The sequence below is a fragment of the Pelodiscus sinensis genome, chromosome 2 (genome assembly GCF_052426305.1).
Source record: "Pelodiscus sinensis isolate ZL-2025 chromosome 2, ASM5242630v1, whole genome shotgun sequence".
In the NCBI taxonomy this organism is placed as follows: domain Eukaryota; kingdom Metazoa; phylum Chordata; order Testudines; family Trionychidae; genus Pelodiscus; species Pelodiscus sinensis.
This window is the reverse complement of record NC_143053.1, coordinates 61,124,362-61,139,215: the sequence shown is the minus strand read 5'-3', so window position 1 is coordinate 61,139,215 and position 14,854 is coordinate 61,124,362. Positions and strand designations below refer to the sequence as shown.

Here is a 14,854-nt window from a genome sequence, read left to right as displayed (position 1 = left end):
GCCTATTTTCCGGAAAATCGCATCTACACTGGCGCTTTTCTCCAGCAAAAACCCCGAGCCGGAAAAAAGCGGCAGCCATGTAAATGCAAATGCCGCGGGGGATATTTAAATCCCCCGCGGATTTGCAATTCTGAAGTGTCTCATTAGCATCCCTTTTCCGGAAAGGGATGCCAATGTAGACACAGCATGGGGCTATTCCTGCAATTGTGAGTATTCAGAACATGAATCATCATGTAGGAAAGAAGTATTATCCTCGTGTTACAGATGGGGATCTGAGGCACAGAGAGACTAAATGACTTTCCTAAGATGATACAGAATATATATGATAGAACCAGCAGCAAATCTAGATCTTCCAATGCCTTGACCAACTGCAAGACAATTCTTTGTAGACCATACCAAGAAGGAGAACAACAGGAGATGTCAGGAGATGTCACTTCCTGGTGCCTCAGACAATGAACAACCAAGTCATGACACCAGAGCTGAAGAAGCTGAAATGACCATTTCCACCATTATGCCTTCAGAAGGGGTGGTTAATTTGTCTCACTGTATCTGCCCAGGACCTCCAGGATTAAGATTTTCTCCTCTGTGTCTTCTTCCATACCATCCCTTACACTTCAACCAGTCACCCAATTAGTTTGTCAAATACTCTCCATCTCTTCCTTCAAAAAATTAATGAAGACCAATCTATTCTATGAGGCATTCTATCCTTTACCATATGTTTATCCTAGTTCATGCTTTAGGAATGCCAATATGTTGGAGTAGGGACATTTATTTGCTCCACAAATTCTACAAGCTGTATATATGGTGTGCTATACATAGGATGGAGACACCAATCACAGCTGCGTAGTTAAGGCTGAATTGATTTTGTACAGAACTAATAAATTACAACAATTATCCTTTTCTTTTGTTCATTTTCTCTTATAAGTGATAAAAGATTAAAGCAACACAAAGTTCCATTAGCACTTCCTAAAGGAGAAAGATGGCCAGAGTTTCTTATAAAATTTTTGGAAAGACAAAATCAGAATATTGATTTGTAAGCGAAAAAAATGTTTAACGGTGAGAAGCTAATAATTCTTTGTAATTTTATTTGCCCTAAAATTGCTACAATAGATTTTGTTTCCTTGACATTTCCTGTGCAAAAGTTGGTAAAACATATGTGGATGACTTCTTGAGGTTAATAATGACAAGACTAAGTAGAAATTAAGCAGAAAATAGGTCAAATTAAGTTGGAGGGGAAAAATAACTGTTGCTAGGTGGCAGTGTACCTTAAGCAAAGAATATTGCAAATCATAGATTCTTGTGAAGTATGTTACTTACTAAGATGTATTTTACTTTTGCCCAAAATCCATCCTCCACACCTGGATGAAAAACATAAACTTAGATATACATTAGGCACAGATCTTTTTTTGAGCAGACTGAGAATCAGCCCTGAATAACTGTTTGAGACAGACCATTATGCAATATCCTCAAGATAACAGCTCCACAGTCCTTTTCTAGTTGCTTGAGAACGGAAAACCTAGTGAACTGTGATTGTACAGCTTGAAAATATCAGGTATTTGCTTATTTCCCTTCATCCAACCCTTGCTGAGCTCTAACAGAAGAAAAATGCAGATAAATAAATTTTAACCACTACTTACCATTTTTCAGCATAATAATGAATCTAGGTTGTTGAAAAACATAATACAAGCACTAAAACAACAAATTATTTTGTAGTTACTTTAATAATTAAAATGTTTCTCTTCCCTGCTTAAAACAGAGTTAATTAGTCATTAGCCTATTAATTTTAGGGTGAAGATGGCTAAGACAATAAAAAGTGCAGAGGACAAAACTAATACGCAGGTCATGAAAATATCTATGTATTCAATAGCTTCAGAGGGGTAGCCAAGTTAGTCTGGAACAGGAAAAACTTTAAAAAACAACAAATAGTCTAGTAGCACCTTAAAGACTAAACAGTTACAAGAGTCTGATAAGAACCATTAGCACTTTCATTGTTTGGCTGCTTAAGTCATTAAGATGTGGAGGTAATGCCTGAGCCATATCTTGATTCATACTATTTGCATAAGAATTAAACTTGTGAATGGAGTTAAGTTCCAACCCTTCTCTGTGTATTAGGCTTGTGGAATTGGTCTGAAACAAAATGGCAACTTGGCATTAATGAGTGACCAGGAAGATAAAGTGTTAAAGATTAAAGATTAAAATTAAAGATTTAATCTTCTCCTTTGGTATATATGGTTGTGACTACTTTCTTCCACTATTTGATCTGAGGAAGTGGGTCTGGCCCACGAAAGCTCATCATCTAATAAACCATCTTGTTAGTCTTTAAAGTGCTACATTGTCCTGCATTTTGCTTAATCTTCCTGGACACTCATTAATGGATCTGCAAATCGCAATCTTGTTTCAGGTCTTTGGTTTTTTTCTTACCTCCCTTCCTTTTTCCCCCTCTCTTTTTTTCCCTCCGCTCCCTCCCCCCCTCCTCCCTTCTTCCCTTATTTATTCTTGGATTTGGACTTCTAACACTCCTATCATCTGAAGAAGGGGGTTGTGCCCATGAAAGCTCATGATACCATCTACATCAGTGGTCTCCAACCTTTTTACACCCAAGATCACTTTTTAAATATCAGAACAGGCAAAGATCTACTGCCCCGCTCCTTCCTTGAAGCCCCACCCCTTCCTCGAAGCCCCACCCTCTCTGTTCTCCTCCTGTCCATCATTTGCTATCCCCAACCCTTACTTACACACTCTGATAAAGTTTATTTTTAAATTATGCAATATATAAAATTAAAATCACATGTTAATAGTTATGAAATAAATGGTCTGTTTTTTATTCATGCTATTTAAATCTAAAATGAAGCATTTATAATTATACATTTTGTGGGGACAGTTCTGCGGCTGGGGGCAGAGGAGAGGGAACAGGCTGCTGGGAGGGCAGAGGACAGGGTTCTGCAGCAGGGGACAGAATGCCAGTGGGGACAGAGCTCTGTAGCTGGGGACAGGGGAGTGGGGATGGGCATGGGGACAGATTTCTGTAGCTGGGGATGGGGGAGTGGGGTTTGGGGAGTGGGGAGAGCGGACAGGGGGCGGGGTGCCAGTGGCAGCAGAGAGTTCCCTGCATCTGCTTCCTCCCAGGATTCTCCCCCCCCCCCCTTCCCCAGAGGGAAGCCAGCACCTGCCTCCTCCGGGCCCAACTCCCCCCCCCCCCCCCGCAGCGCAGGGAAACCCCGCACATGCCTGCCCCAGGGCCAACCCCTCCCTCCCGCGGTGGGGGCAAACCCCTGCTGGAGCCTGCACCGGGGCAAACCCCACCCTCCCGCAGCAGGGCCAAACTCCCGCGGGCGCCTGCCCCGGGGCTAACCCCCCCCCTTCGCAGCACGACCAACCCTCACAGGCGCCTGCTCCGGAGCCAAACCCCCCTCTCACGGCGCGGCCCGGCCTTGCCAAGCCAGGCCAACTCCCCCCTCCCCTCCCCTCCCCTTGTCTCCCCTGCCCTCCCACAGCGCGGCCAACCCCTGCGGGCTCCTGCCTTGGGGCCAAATCCCCCTCCCGCGGCACAGCCCAGCCAACCCCCTCCTCTCCCGCAGCGTGGCCAAACCCCGGGGCCGACCCCCGCTCCCGCGGCGCAGGGAAACCCCTGCGTTCGACTCATCCCTCCAGCACCGGCGGCGCAGGGAAGCCACTGCACTCCTCCCCCAGGGCCGATACTCCTTCCCCCAGCACACAACAGAGCTGTGGGAGGGGAGCAGCCCGCGCACTTCCGGAACCCCCGGATGTGACACGGGCTTCAGACAGGACTTCCGTCCACCCCGCGGGAAGCCGGCACTAAAACAGAGTTAGGTAGTGGGGCTTCTTGGGGGTGAAGGAAAAATGGGGGGTGAGGGTGCCCGAACGCCTCGCGATCGACTGGTCGAGGCCTCGCGATCGACGGGTTGGTGACCACAGATCTACATGTTTTGTTAGTCTTTAAGGTGCTACTGGACTATTTGTTGTTTTTTATGCATTCAATGCCCTTGCAACACATAGCACACTAAAACAAGTTCTTAGGTGAAAGAGATAACAGCATAGGTTAGATTTTCTGGTATCCTCTTTGTCCTTCCTAATGTTTCCTCAAACAGAAAACTACCTTAACATATTGCCTAAATTAGCAGAGTGGTGAAAAAGACAAGCTGATGACATCTCGTGAACTACTATTCACTTGGTAAGAAAGCTGTTAACAGGCTCACAACTTGTCACAAGGAAGGACAAGATGTTCTGGAGACCAAGATGAAATCTATCTTCCTTTCAGAAGTATCTGTCTGGGCTCAGGAGGGTAATCTCTTGGAGAAGGATTTTAGTCTTTTTTTTGTGTGTGTGTGAGGGAGTCTGAACTAATGAGGAGAAAGAAGTTTGAACACAAGCATGATTCAGGGCACAATCAAGCTGTAACTGAGGGGGGTAGTAAGAAATGTCCCTTAGGGAAGGGGTGGGGAACTTTTGGGTAGAGGCCGCTGACCCACAGAAAAATCAGTTGTGGGCCAGGGGCCAAAGGGAGGAGGCAGAGGGGCTAGCATGCCAGCGCAGGCTCCCAACTGCTGGAGTAGGCCCTAAGCCTCAGGGCCCAGATCCAGGCAACCCAGGGACTGTATCCAAGGGAGCCATTTCAGGAGGGTGTGGGGGAGGGGCAACAGCTGTGCCCTCTGGGACACAACTTCCTTTTCATCCCGTTCCCCGGACGCTAAGGGAGTGAGGGGAAAATGCTTGCAGTCCATGCATGCCTCTCACACCTGGGTGGTAAAGAGAGCTCTTTCCCCTCACTCCCAGAATGCACGGCTGCTGCCCCTATTACCCTCCCGAAATGGCACCCTTGGCTGCATCTGACCCCCATGCCTTAGGTTCCCCACCCTGCCTTAAGGTATATATATTCCATAATTCCCCACTTCAGGGTTCTTTGAAGCATTGGTTCTGACCATCATTAGAGACTGGATGTTGAACTGGAAGGACCATTGGTCTACTCCCTTATGGCAATACTTGCATTGCTATATGGTAAAGTTCACATAAGTTACATGGGATATACTTTTTTTTATTCATCTCAGAGTATTAACTCTAAAGCCTAGTTTTGGCTACCAGTCCCTCCAGAGCAGCCTTTATTCTTCATGCAATAAGAGATACTGAAGTTTAACCCAAAATAATATTTGCAGTAATCGAGAAAACTTTTGTTCTTAATTATGTTTCTTCACTATCCTTGATGTTAAACTTTGGTAAAGATTGTTAGAAATTAGCCTTTCCTTTGTATTCTTTATTCTTTATTATTATTATTATTATTACTACTACCACAATTCAACAAATAAATGTTTATAAAAAGGGAAACTCCTTCCTTTGCAATCCTTTGCAATAATGTATTTAAGTAATTTAGCAAAGAGGCTGCCTTTACCTCATCCTGAAACCTGATTATGATTAATGCACACTTATATCACTATGCAAGAAACAGCAAAAATATTAAATTCAGTAATACTTAAGAACAAAATCTTACACACTGCAGCTGTTTTAAATAAGCCACTCCAAATAAAGGACCCCAATTCTGCAAGCCATACCTAACCAGCAAACCAAAGCACTTAGCATGTGCTGAAGCCAAACTAGAGCTAGTGCTTCCCTCACCTTTGAACAGCTTCTAAAGAAAGTCATCCTCGCAACGCCTCATGAAACTTATAAGGTACACCTACAGAGCAGCGTTATTTTGGAATAACTGACATATTCCAAAATAACATAGTGCACATCTACATTACAAACCTTTATTTCAAAATAATGTAAAGTTGGAGGACTTCTTTCTCCGACTCCTGAAACCCTCATTTCATGAAAAATAAGGGAAGTCGAAGGAAAAAGGCTTTTCCTTCAACTTCCTGCTGCATAGATAGCACCAAAAGCCGACTTAAGGTATTTCGACTTCAGCTACGCAATTGACGTGGCAGAACTTGCGTAGCTTAATTCAACATTAGCCCTGCTGTGTAGACGTATCCATAGGAATTAAAGAAAATTCTCTAAATCATTAGGACATTTAAACTCCTTTTATGTGGTCTGAAATGCAATAAAAATAAAAATGGTAAATTAAAAGAGTTCACAAAATATGAATAATTGTTCAATAATTTAATTCAACAAGGCTTCACAGCCATGACAAGCTATACAGGTGTTACCAAGGGCTGGAGCTACATACTGGGTTTGTCTATTTGTCAGCAGCTATATAGTCTGATGCCATTTTCGCCATGTTTCTCTTTCCTCTCAGTATGGATTGGTTTCTCCTCATCATTTTTTTTTATAAAAAAAAATCTGTGCATTTGCCTTAGTTTTGCACATTTTATTGTAGACAGGTAGTGTGCTAGTATGAAAGCTCTATGTAGAAATCTGTAGTATTCTAGCTGGATGATGTTTTATTTGTTCTTTTCAATGTCAAGAATATTGGTTTCAGTTCATAGAATTTTAGTTGAGTAAACAGTCATTTGATTTGCTGGACATGATAGTGAATTTGCCAGGTCTCATTTATAATGTAACTCTCTTTTAGCACAACAGTCATACACTTCTGTTCCAGAAACCAAGCTTTCACCTGGGGGTTGGGGCAGCAAGCTTTCCCTACTCCTGGAGCTGAGAGTCACATGGGGAGAGCAGCCTGTATTTTCAAGCAGTCTGGAGCTGCAGCAGACAGGGAGCCCAACCTGCCTTGGGAGTGCTGCAGGGCTGCTGGTCAGGAGATGCTTAGGGTAAGCACCTCCCAGCTAAAGCCTTCCTCTGGCACCCCGGCCCCTCCCACAGCCCAAATCTCTCCCCCAGATCACCATTCAAACCCTCTGCATCCCCCTAGCCCAGGTCACAACTCCTTCCCAGACTCTGTATCCCTACCTACACCTCTCCCCAGGCCAGAATCTTCTCCTACACCTATACTCCCTCCCTGACTCCACTCCCCAAACCTCTCCTTTACCCACATTTCCTCTTAGACCTTACACAGTCTCCTGTACCCAGTCCCTTACCCCATATGCCCTTCTGCACTCAATCTCCATTCTAGACCCCACATCTCCTCCACAGAAAAGTGCACTCCTGACCACTTTTCAAAAACTTGGAGTGCCCCCCATCAAAAAATGACATACAACTTCACCTTAAGCTGACAGTGACAGGGCAGGAAAAGTGTAAGTTGTTTATTTGATACTATGTGTGGTATTCAACACTCAGTTTTTCTTACCCGGGGAATGATGAAGTGTTCCTCCCATACCTAGTAATTGAACTTTACATGTAAACATGCCACAGGCCTGACCCTGCACACCTATTACATCTTAAATCCTCACTGGTTTTGATTTGAGAGCACAAGAAATCATCCCTCTTGAGTTAATCATCAGCCCACCACATTCTTGTACACGATGCATGTGTCTGCATGTTGCACAAACACTTCACTTGGAAATCACAGGCTTCCAACTTCTCCCAGCCCTGCAGAGATCACGGGGTATATGCAAATCTCAAAAACGGGCCAAGTTTCAAACTTGTATTTGGATGCTGCCTCGCCTCAGGACATGGGATCTTCAGACAACATCCTCGGCTAAGAAAACAGTCGCTGCTGTTATCCCTGCGAGTGGACGAGGGGAATAGAGGTTCATGTCACTCTGGGAGTGTGAGAGGCGCCCCTAGTCTTTGTTACTTACCTTGTGCATTTCACAGGTGCCTTTGAAGACGCCCCGAAAGCCCCTGGCTCTATGCGGAGTACGTGACAGGCTCAGGGCAGTCCCAAAGCAGCAACTCAGCATCTTGCAGCTCCGCTTGCAGGGCGCGCGGAGAACGGCTCGTGACCTGGGCTGGGGAGCCGAGCCGCCGCCTTTCTACTCACCGTCCCGCTGCCCCAGCGCCCGGCGGGGAATGGGGGTACTTACCCCTCGCCCCCCCCCCTCCTGCCCCCATTCGCACAAAGCCTCCGCCAAGCCGGCCAGGGAAAAGCAGCCCTCCGGGCTCGTCCAAACACTGCGCAGCCATTGCCTCCCCGCCCCCTTACCTCCTCCTCCTCCAGCCGCAGGCGCACGCCGCCCAGAGGAGCAGCGCTGTGGCGAGGGCTAGGCCGTAGGTGCAGAGCTGCAGCTCCCAGGGGCCCATGCTAAGGAAGAGCGAGCGCGTCTCCTGCTCCCGCCGCTGCTGCAAAAGCTGCTTCGCCCTCTGAGGGGAAAGTTTGTGTCTGTTGCAGATCCCTGCCTGCAGCTCCCCTCCCGATCCTCCCCCGGCCAGGGGCTGGGTTTGGCATGGGACTTCGGCTACCCGCTGGGCGAACCGCCCGCTCTCCTCCCCTCCCCCAGCCGGGATTGTCCCGCCTGCTGCCCACGGGAGAGGCAGACAGACCTGGAGGGGGGCAGGCGCTGCACTCCGCCCCCGGGAGCAGTTATTTGTTCTCCGGAGGCCCGGGCAGGAGGTGGAGTGGGAAGTGGCCCCGCACAGACGTGTCGAGGAAGGGGAAATGGGTGAACTATGCGTTGCTGCCCTAAAAAGTTCCCTGCGCTGAGTCAGCGAGCTGGGGAATGTACCTTGTAGAAATCACCCGCCCACCCAAGAGTGACCCACAATTAAAAGGAACGTCCCTGCTCAGCTGATGAAGCGGGGGGTTTCCCCACGAAAGCTCCTGAGTCCATATATTTGGATTAGTCTCTGAGGCTATGTCTAGACTGCAAGCCTCTTTCGAAAGAGAGCGTCTAGACTGCACGCGGAACTTTCGAAAAAGCAAGCCGCTTTTTCGAAAGAAAGCAGCGAGTGAGTCTGGGTGCTCTCTTTCTGAAAAGCCCTGTTTGCTTTCAAGAACGCCTTCTTTCGAAAGAGCACTTTTGAAAAAAGGCGTTCTTCCTCGTGGAATTAGGTTTACCGCCGTCGAAAGAAAAGCCGCGTTCTTTCGATTTAATTTCGAAAGAACGTGGCTGCAGTCTAGACGCAGGTGAAGTTTTTTTGGAAAAAGGCTACTTTTTTCGAAAAAACCCCTGAGTCTGGACACAGCCTAAGGTGCCACAGAACCACTGCTTTTTTTTAAAGGTGCAGACTAACACTGCCACCCCTCTGGGATTTGTCCCCTCCATGGTGACCGTAGTGTACCCCTGCCCCAATTACAGGCTAGATGGAGTTTAAATTGGTATCTTTCAGTCCCATAAAATAGGCTAAACCAGCTGGATTTGGAGCAATTTGTATCCTGTGTGGGGGTGTTGAGAGCCATTGAACCAAACAAAGTGGCTGCGTCTAGACTGGCATGATTTTGCGGAAATACTTTTAATGGAAAAGTTTTTCCATTAAAAGTATTTCCGCAAAAGAGCATCTAGATTGGCACGGATGCTTTTGTGCAAAAAGTGCTTGTGCACAAAAGCATCCATGGCCAGTCTAGACACAATTTTGTGCAAGAAAGCCCCGATCACTATTTTAGCTATCAGGGCTTTTTTGCGCAAAACAGTTCTTCCCTGTCTACACTGGCCCTCTTCCCTGTCTACACTGCGCAAGAGGGCTTTTTCCCGAGCGGGCACGGGAAAGTATTTGCGCAAGAAGCACTGATTTTGTACATTACAAAGTCAGTGCTCTTGCGCAAAGTCAAGCGGCCAGTGTAGACAGCTAATCTTGACAATCTAGACGCACCCAGTCTGTATATTATGGAAAACACTTCAATCCAAGGGGATGTCCATAATTGGTTGTAATCCCACCAAAGTCAAGGGACAGAAAGCAATACTATGATGTGCAAGGATCAGGCCAACCTTCTTACTGAAAGAAAAACTGATGTTTTCCTGTCATCCTGAGAATCAGAGTTTAAACTTTCTTCCTCTTCTGCTTTTTTCTACCGGAGTCTGGACTTTAAATTATTCTTTTGGAAATCTTAGATTTACAAGAATCATTAGCTCATTGTGGCGTTGAGCTAATCCACGGTGAATGCAGCAAATCAGCACTGAAAAGCACTGTATTGAAAGACATTACAGACTATTACATGCCCTTCATTGCACAAATGATCTCTGTTGTAAAACTCCAGTATTGTGCAACAACCTTACTGGGAGAATTCATAATCTACATACAATTTTTAATCTATTATGTTTCTAAAAGTGCCCTATGTGCCTGTCTGTCTATGAGTCTGTTTGCTCAGAAGTCCTTCTAAAAGGCAAGAGCTAGGAGCACCAAATTTGGTATGAGCTTTCTCTTATCCTAATTTAAAGCAAGGTCAGGATTTGGTTGTGCCAGGACAATGGGATGTGCCTGGAATGTGATTGTTTCTCAAAAAACACAGAGGGAGGGGTCTGTTAGCAGCACAGTTATGCTGCAGAATGACCACAGGGGGGGTGGATGCACCAGTAAAAGAGTGGCAAGGTGGGGGTGAGGCTATGGATGTTGCTGGCCACCATACACGGATAAAGTTCCTGTGCTGGTGAGCCGCAAGCCGGGCAACATGGCCCCACTTGCCCTGGCCAGCCCTGAAGATCTATTGTCAAGGCACCATGCTCCCATCATCCTGGCCAGCCCCAGGATGTCACTAACCTCCCCCTAAGTGATTGGCCAACCTCCTGCACCTCCCACCCTCTTTCCTGAGTCCCCACACACTTCCCACCCCCCTGCCCTGACTCCTGCACCTCCACCCCCGTACCCTGAGCCCTTCCTCATCCCTCAAGCCTGAGTCCAGCACCCCCACACACACCTCCAGCCCCCTGCCCTGAGCCCCTCCTTAATGACCCAGGCAGCGCTGGGTAACTGTGCACATAGCCTATAAAAGCTAAAGTAAGACGTGATTTGAAATACCAAACATGGGACAGATTACTGGACATGGGTTAGGCAATAAAGAGGGTTACAACAGTGTTTTGTAATTATTAACTTTGTTCTTATTTACTAGCCAGAATAAAACACAAATCAGGTCTTATTTTTGCAGTACCAAGGGTTTGATACTACTAGATGCCAAGTGCCATCAAATTTCATTGGACAACAGTGCCCAGAACTTTACACAATCAAACCTTACAAAATGCCTAATAGCACAGATTCTTTTAACTCTAAGGCACTGGTTATATTGTTACTATCAGAGGGTATGTCTACACTACCCCGCTAGTTCGAACTAGCGGGGTAATGTATGCATACCGAACGTGCTAATGAAGCCCGGGATTTGAATTTCCCGGGCTTCATTAGCATAAAGCCGGCTCCGCCATTTTTAAAAGCCGGCTTGTTCGAACCCCGTGCCGCGCGGCTACACGCGGCACGGGCTAGATAGTTCGAACTACGTAGTTGTTCCGTGAGGCGTACAGATAGTTCGGAACAACTACGTAGTTCGAACTATCTAGCCCGTGCCGCGTGTAGCCGCGCGGCACGGGGTTCGAACAAGCCGGCTTTTAAAAATGGCGGAGCCGGCTTTATGCTAATGAAGCCCGGGAAATTCAAATCCCGGGCTTCATTAGCACGTTCGGTATGCATACATTACCCCGCTAGTTCGAACTAGCGGGGTAGTGTAGACATACCTAATTGCTGTTTGGTGGCTATACACAAAATGAGCCATCTCAATTCCTACTGGATGGAAGTTTCACATAAAAAGCACTGTTACAATTATTCATGTAGCACCAGAGATGTACATATTGGCTGTGTCTAGACTGGCAAGTTTTTCCGGAAAATCATCTGCTTTTGCGGAAAAACTTGCCAGCTGTCTACACTGGCCGCTTGAATTTCCGCAAAAGCTCTGATGATCTCATGTAAGATTGTCAGTGCTTTTGCGGAAATACTATGCTGCTCCAGTTCGGGCAAAAGTCTTTTTCCGAAAAACTTTTGCGCAAAAGGGCCAGTGTAGACAGCAGAGAGTTGTTTTCCGCAAAAAAGCCCCGATCGCGAAAATGGCGATCGGGGCTTTTTTGCGGAAAAGCTCGTCTAGATTGGCCATGGACGCTTTTCCGCAAAAAGTGCTTTTGCGGAAAAGCGTCCTGCCAATCTAGACGCACTTTTCTGAAAATGCTTTTAACGGAAAACTTTTCCGTTAAAAGCATGTCCAGAAAATCATGCCAGTGTTGATGTAGCCATTGACACACTACTTGGACAGGTGAATTCGCAAGAAACTTAACCCCCCTGACCTCGAAAGTGCGTCAGAGTTGCCCAATAAAACTGAAGCAGCTATACTGGGGAGGCCGAAATGAAACCCTGAACTCTGATCCTCTGAACTCCTCCCCAGCTTTCCTCTTCTTTTTCTTTGTGAAGTCTGATTATTTGATGCTTTTGCAGAATAAATGCATTTTCCCATCATATAATTTTAGATAATCATGTTTCTTTCAGTGTAAGACTCAGCAGTATTTGAACTTACTCTAAAAACATTCTTTCAAGACCTGCAAACTCTTTTGTTTTAGGTACAGGATGTCATGAGACTATTATAGAGCTCCTAATTCATCATAATCATGAAATGTAGACAACTGGGAATACTCACAGATGACTCGTAGTAGCACTCGTGAGGTTCACCACCCCCACTATGTCCCTGATGACCCACCCTGTCCCTCTGGATGGACCTCCTTGTATCCCCTCCTCCCTCAAGCACCAGCCACTCCTGTCCTCACGATAGTAAAAGATTATTAAAGATTACTAATACAATTCCACTTTCATATAGTAGTGTTGACATCACCTAAATTGTTGGTAGTGCTAACGTATGCTAGGAAAGTGCAGTAGGATTGGGTCTTAAATAAATACTAAAACTCCACTGAATACAGAACAGATCCCTAGAAAACAATACAATGAAGAGATTTGTCCATATATATACTTTATAAAATATTTTTAAATCCTTCAGGTTGAAAGTCACTTATATAAATGTAATATTATATGTAAGTGTTCTTATATCATGTCAGGGAGCAGCATAAGATAAATAAATAGATGTTCAGTTAAATTTCTCCTGTTTAAACTGTGACTCTTTTGTACATATGCTTCCATTCACAATGCATACGGTGTGTATATTTCCTATTGCCAATGTTGTAAAATGATATTGATCATATTTTTTGTCTTATGAGACTGTAGAATATTTAAAATCAACTTAGTACATAATGTACCATAATCTCTATAGTATGTAACTTTTCACAGGGTGATTAATCTGTGGAATATTTTAATTAAATATAGTAATCAATGTCACTGCAGATAGCATGGGTGACATATGTTATATGCTATGGGTGGCATATAACTCTTTAGTTTGGGTGCACCCAGACCATGGCCTCACCCTAAGGCCTCCCCCTGCTCATCCCCTTCTCCAAAGCCCCCCTACCCACCTGTTGCCTCTCTTCCTCTGAGACCTCCCCACACTCTGCTCATATCTCTTTCCCCTCTCCCCGTAGGATCTCTCCCGCCCACTCACCAGCCAGTCGTCTATCTGCTTACCATTCACATTTGCCTTTTTGTCCCCTCCCTCAAATATCCATTGCCCATACTCAGTGTAGTACATGGAGTAGCCACTACTCCACCGGCTGGTCTCCTTGTGCACTGGAATTAAAGTGTAAGGACCCTTGTTATGTGGTATACAGACAATCAGGTCCATATCAATAATATATCAGTGAGATAGCATTGCCTATAGTTAAAGTTGCCTGAACATTTCTCATAATAAGACTGTTTTCATTTATCTATAGCTTTGTCAAATGTCGACTGTTTGGCCAGACATTCTTTATCTCAGTTGTTTGTCTCAAGCTGAATTTACTTAGAAATTTCAGCCAAAACAGTCCAGCTGTTTTTGAGAATGAAGCTGGGGAAAAATACATTGTTTTGCCCATGTTAAATAATTCTGGTGACATTTTCTAGAGAACCTCTAGCATCTCAGCAGGGACTTGAAATTTGACAGGGAATGGGCTTTATGCCAGGAATGTGCCTTGTGCCCAAATCTGGCAATTTTCCACACTTAAAAATTTCAGTTTACACATGCTTAGTACAGACTTGCTAGAGCTTTGAAACTAAATCCCCCAGTACATTTGCACTGGGCATGGTCCAGACCAGGGCAGATCAGGACTTACCCTACAGTTGCAATTCTGGAATACTGCAAGCCATGTCTGGTCTGGGAATACAAAACAGTGAGGCTATGTCTACACTGGCGTGATTTTCCGAAAATGCTTTTAACGGAAAAGTTTTCCGTTAAAAGCATTTTCAGAAAAGCACGTCTAGATTGGCAGGATGCTTTTCCACAAAAGCACTTTTTGCAGAAAAGCGTCCGTGGCCAATGTAGACGCGGTTTTCCGCAAAAAAGCCCTGATTGCCATTTTCGTGATCGGGGCTTTTTTGCGGAAAACAACTCTCTGCTGTCTACACTGTCCCTTTTGCGCAAAAGTTTTTCGGAAAAAGACTTTTGCCGGAATGGGAGCAGCGTAGTATTTCCGGAAAAGCACTGACAATCTTACATGAGATCATCAGTGCTTTTGCGGAAATTCAAGCGGCCAGTGTAGACAGCTGGCAAGTTTTTCCACAAAAGCAGATGATTTTCCGGAAAAACTTGCCAGTCTAGAGACAGCCCTCAATCCTACCTCCACTGGGCCTGGAAAAGAAGAAACTATCTGATTAAAAGCAGAAGGACAAGAGCCTAATCAGTTGTTCTCACCTCACTGGATATTGTAGTCCTTAATATACAGGTTTTTCCCTTAAACATATGCCAGACTCCTCTGTTAGAGTCTTCAGTCTTCTGAGTGTCATTGTTGCTTCCAGAATAGGTTGGGGGCAGGACAAAGGCCAATCAAGGGGCTCCTGGGGTCTCTTACACCTTCAGTGCCATGTGCCTGGAGAATACAAGTCCAGGAATGTTTGATGGGCATTGCTGAGTCCCCATACAAAGTTGAGCAATTCCCCTAGTGTGGTCTCATGCAGGTGAGTCATTGAGTTGTAGCTTCTTTGCTGGACAATAGCTGTTGGTATCCTGTCTGGGCATGGA

General features: G+C 45.6%; 1 protein-coding gene across 8 annotated transcripts in view; it reads right to left on the bottom strand.

Moving 5' to 3' along the window:
• CYP7B1 (cytochrome P450 family 7 subfamily B member 1) overlaps nucleotides 1–8,407 on the bottom strand; it is a 172,890-nt gene extending 164,483 nt beyond the window's left edge. For 4 of the 8 annotated variants that reach the window (XM_089776244.1, XM_089776243.1, XM_006113647.3 and 1 more), the window contains exon 1: nucleotides 7,997–8,405. Coding sequence is in view for 2 of the 8 variants with exons in the window: in XM_006113647.3 (XP_006113709.1) it covers nucleotides 7,997–8,094 (98 nt within the window). In the remaining 6 variants the exon portion in view is untranslated. Of the gene's footprint in view, nucleotides 1–7,652; nucleotides 7,964–7,996 lie in introns of those variants that run through there. The other 4 variants (XM_089776245.1, XM_025180017.3, XM_025180018.3 and 1 more) reach the window with 3 other exon arrangements.
• Between the last annotated feature and the right edge of the window lie 6,447 nt (nucleotides 8,408–14,854).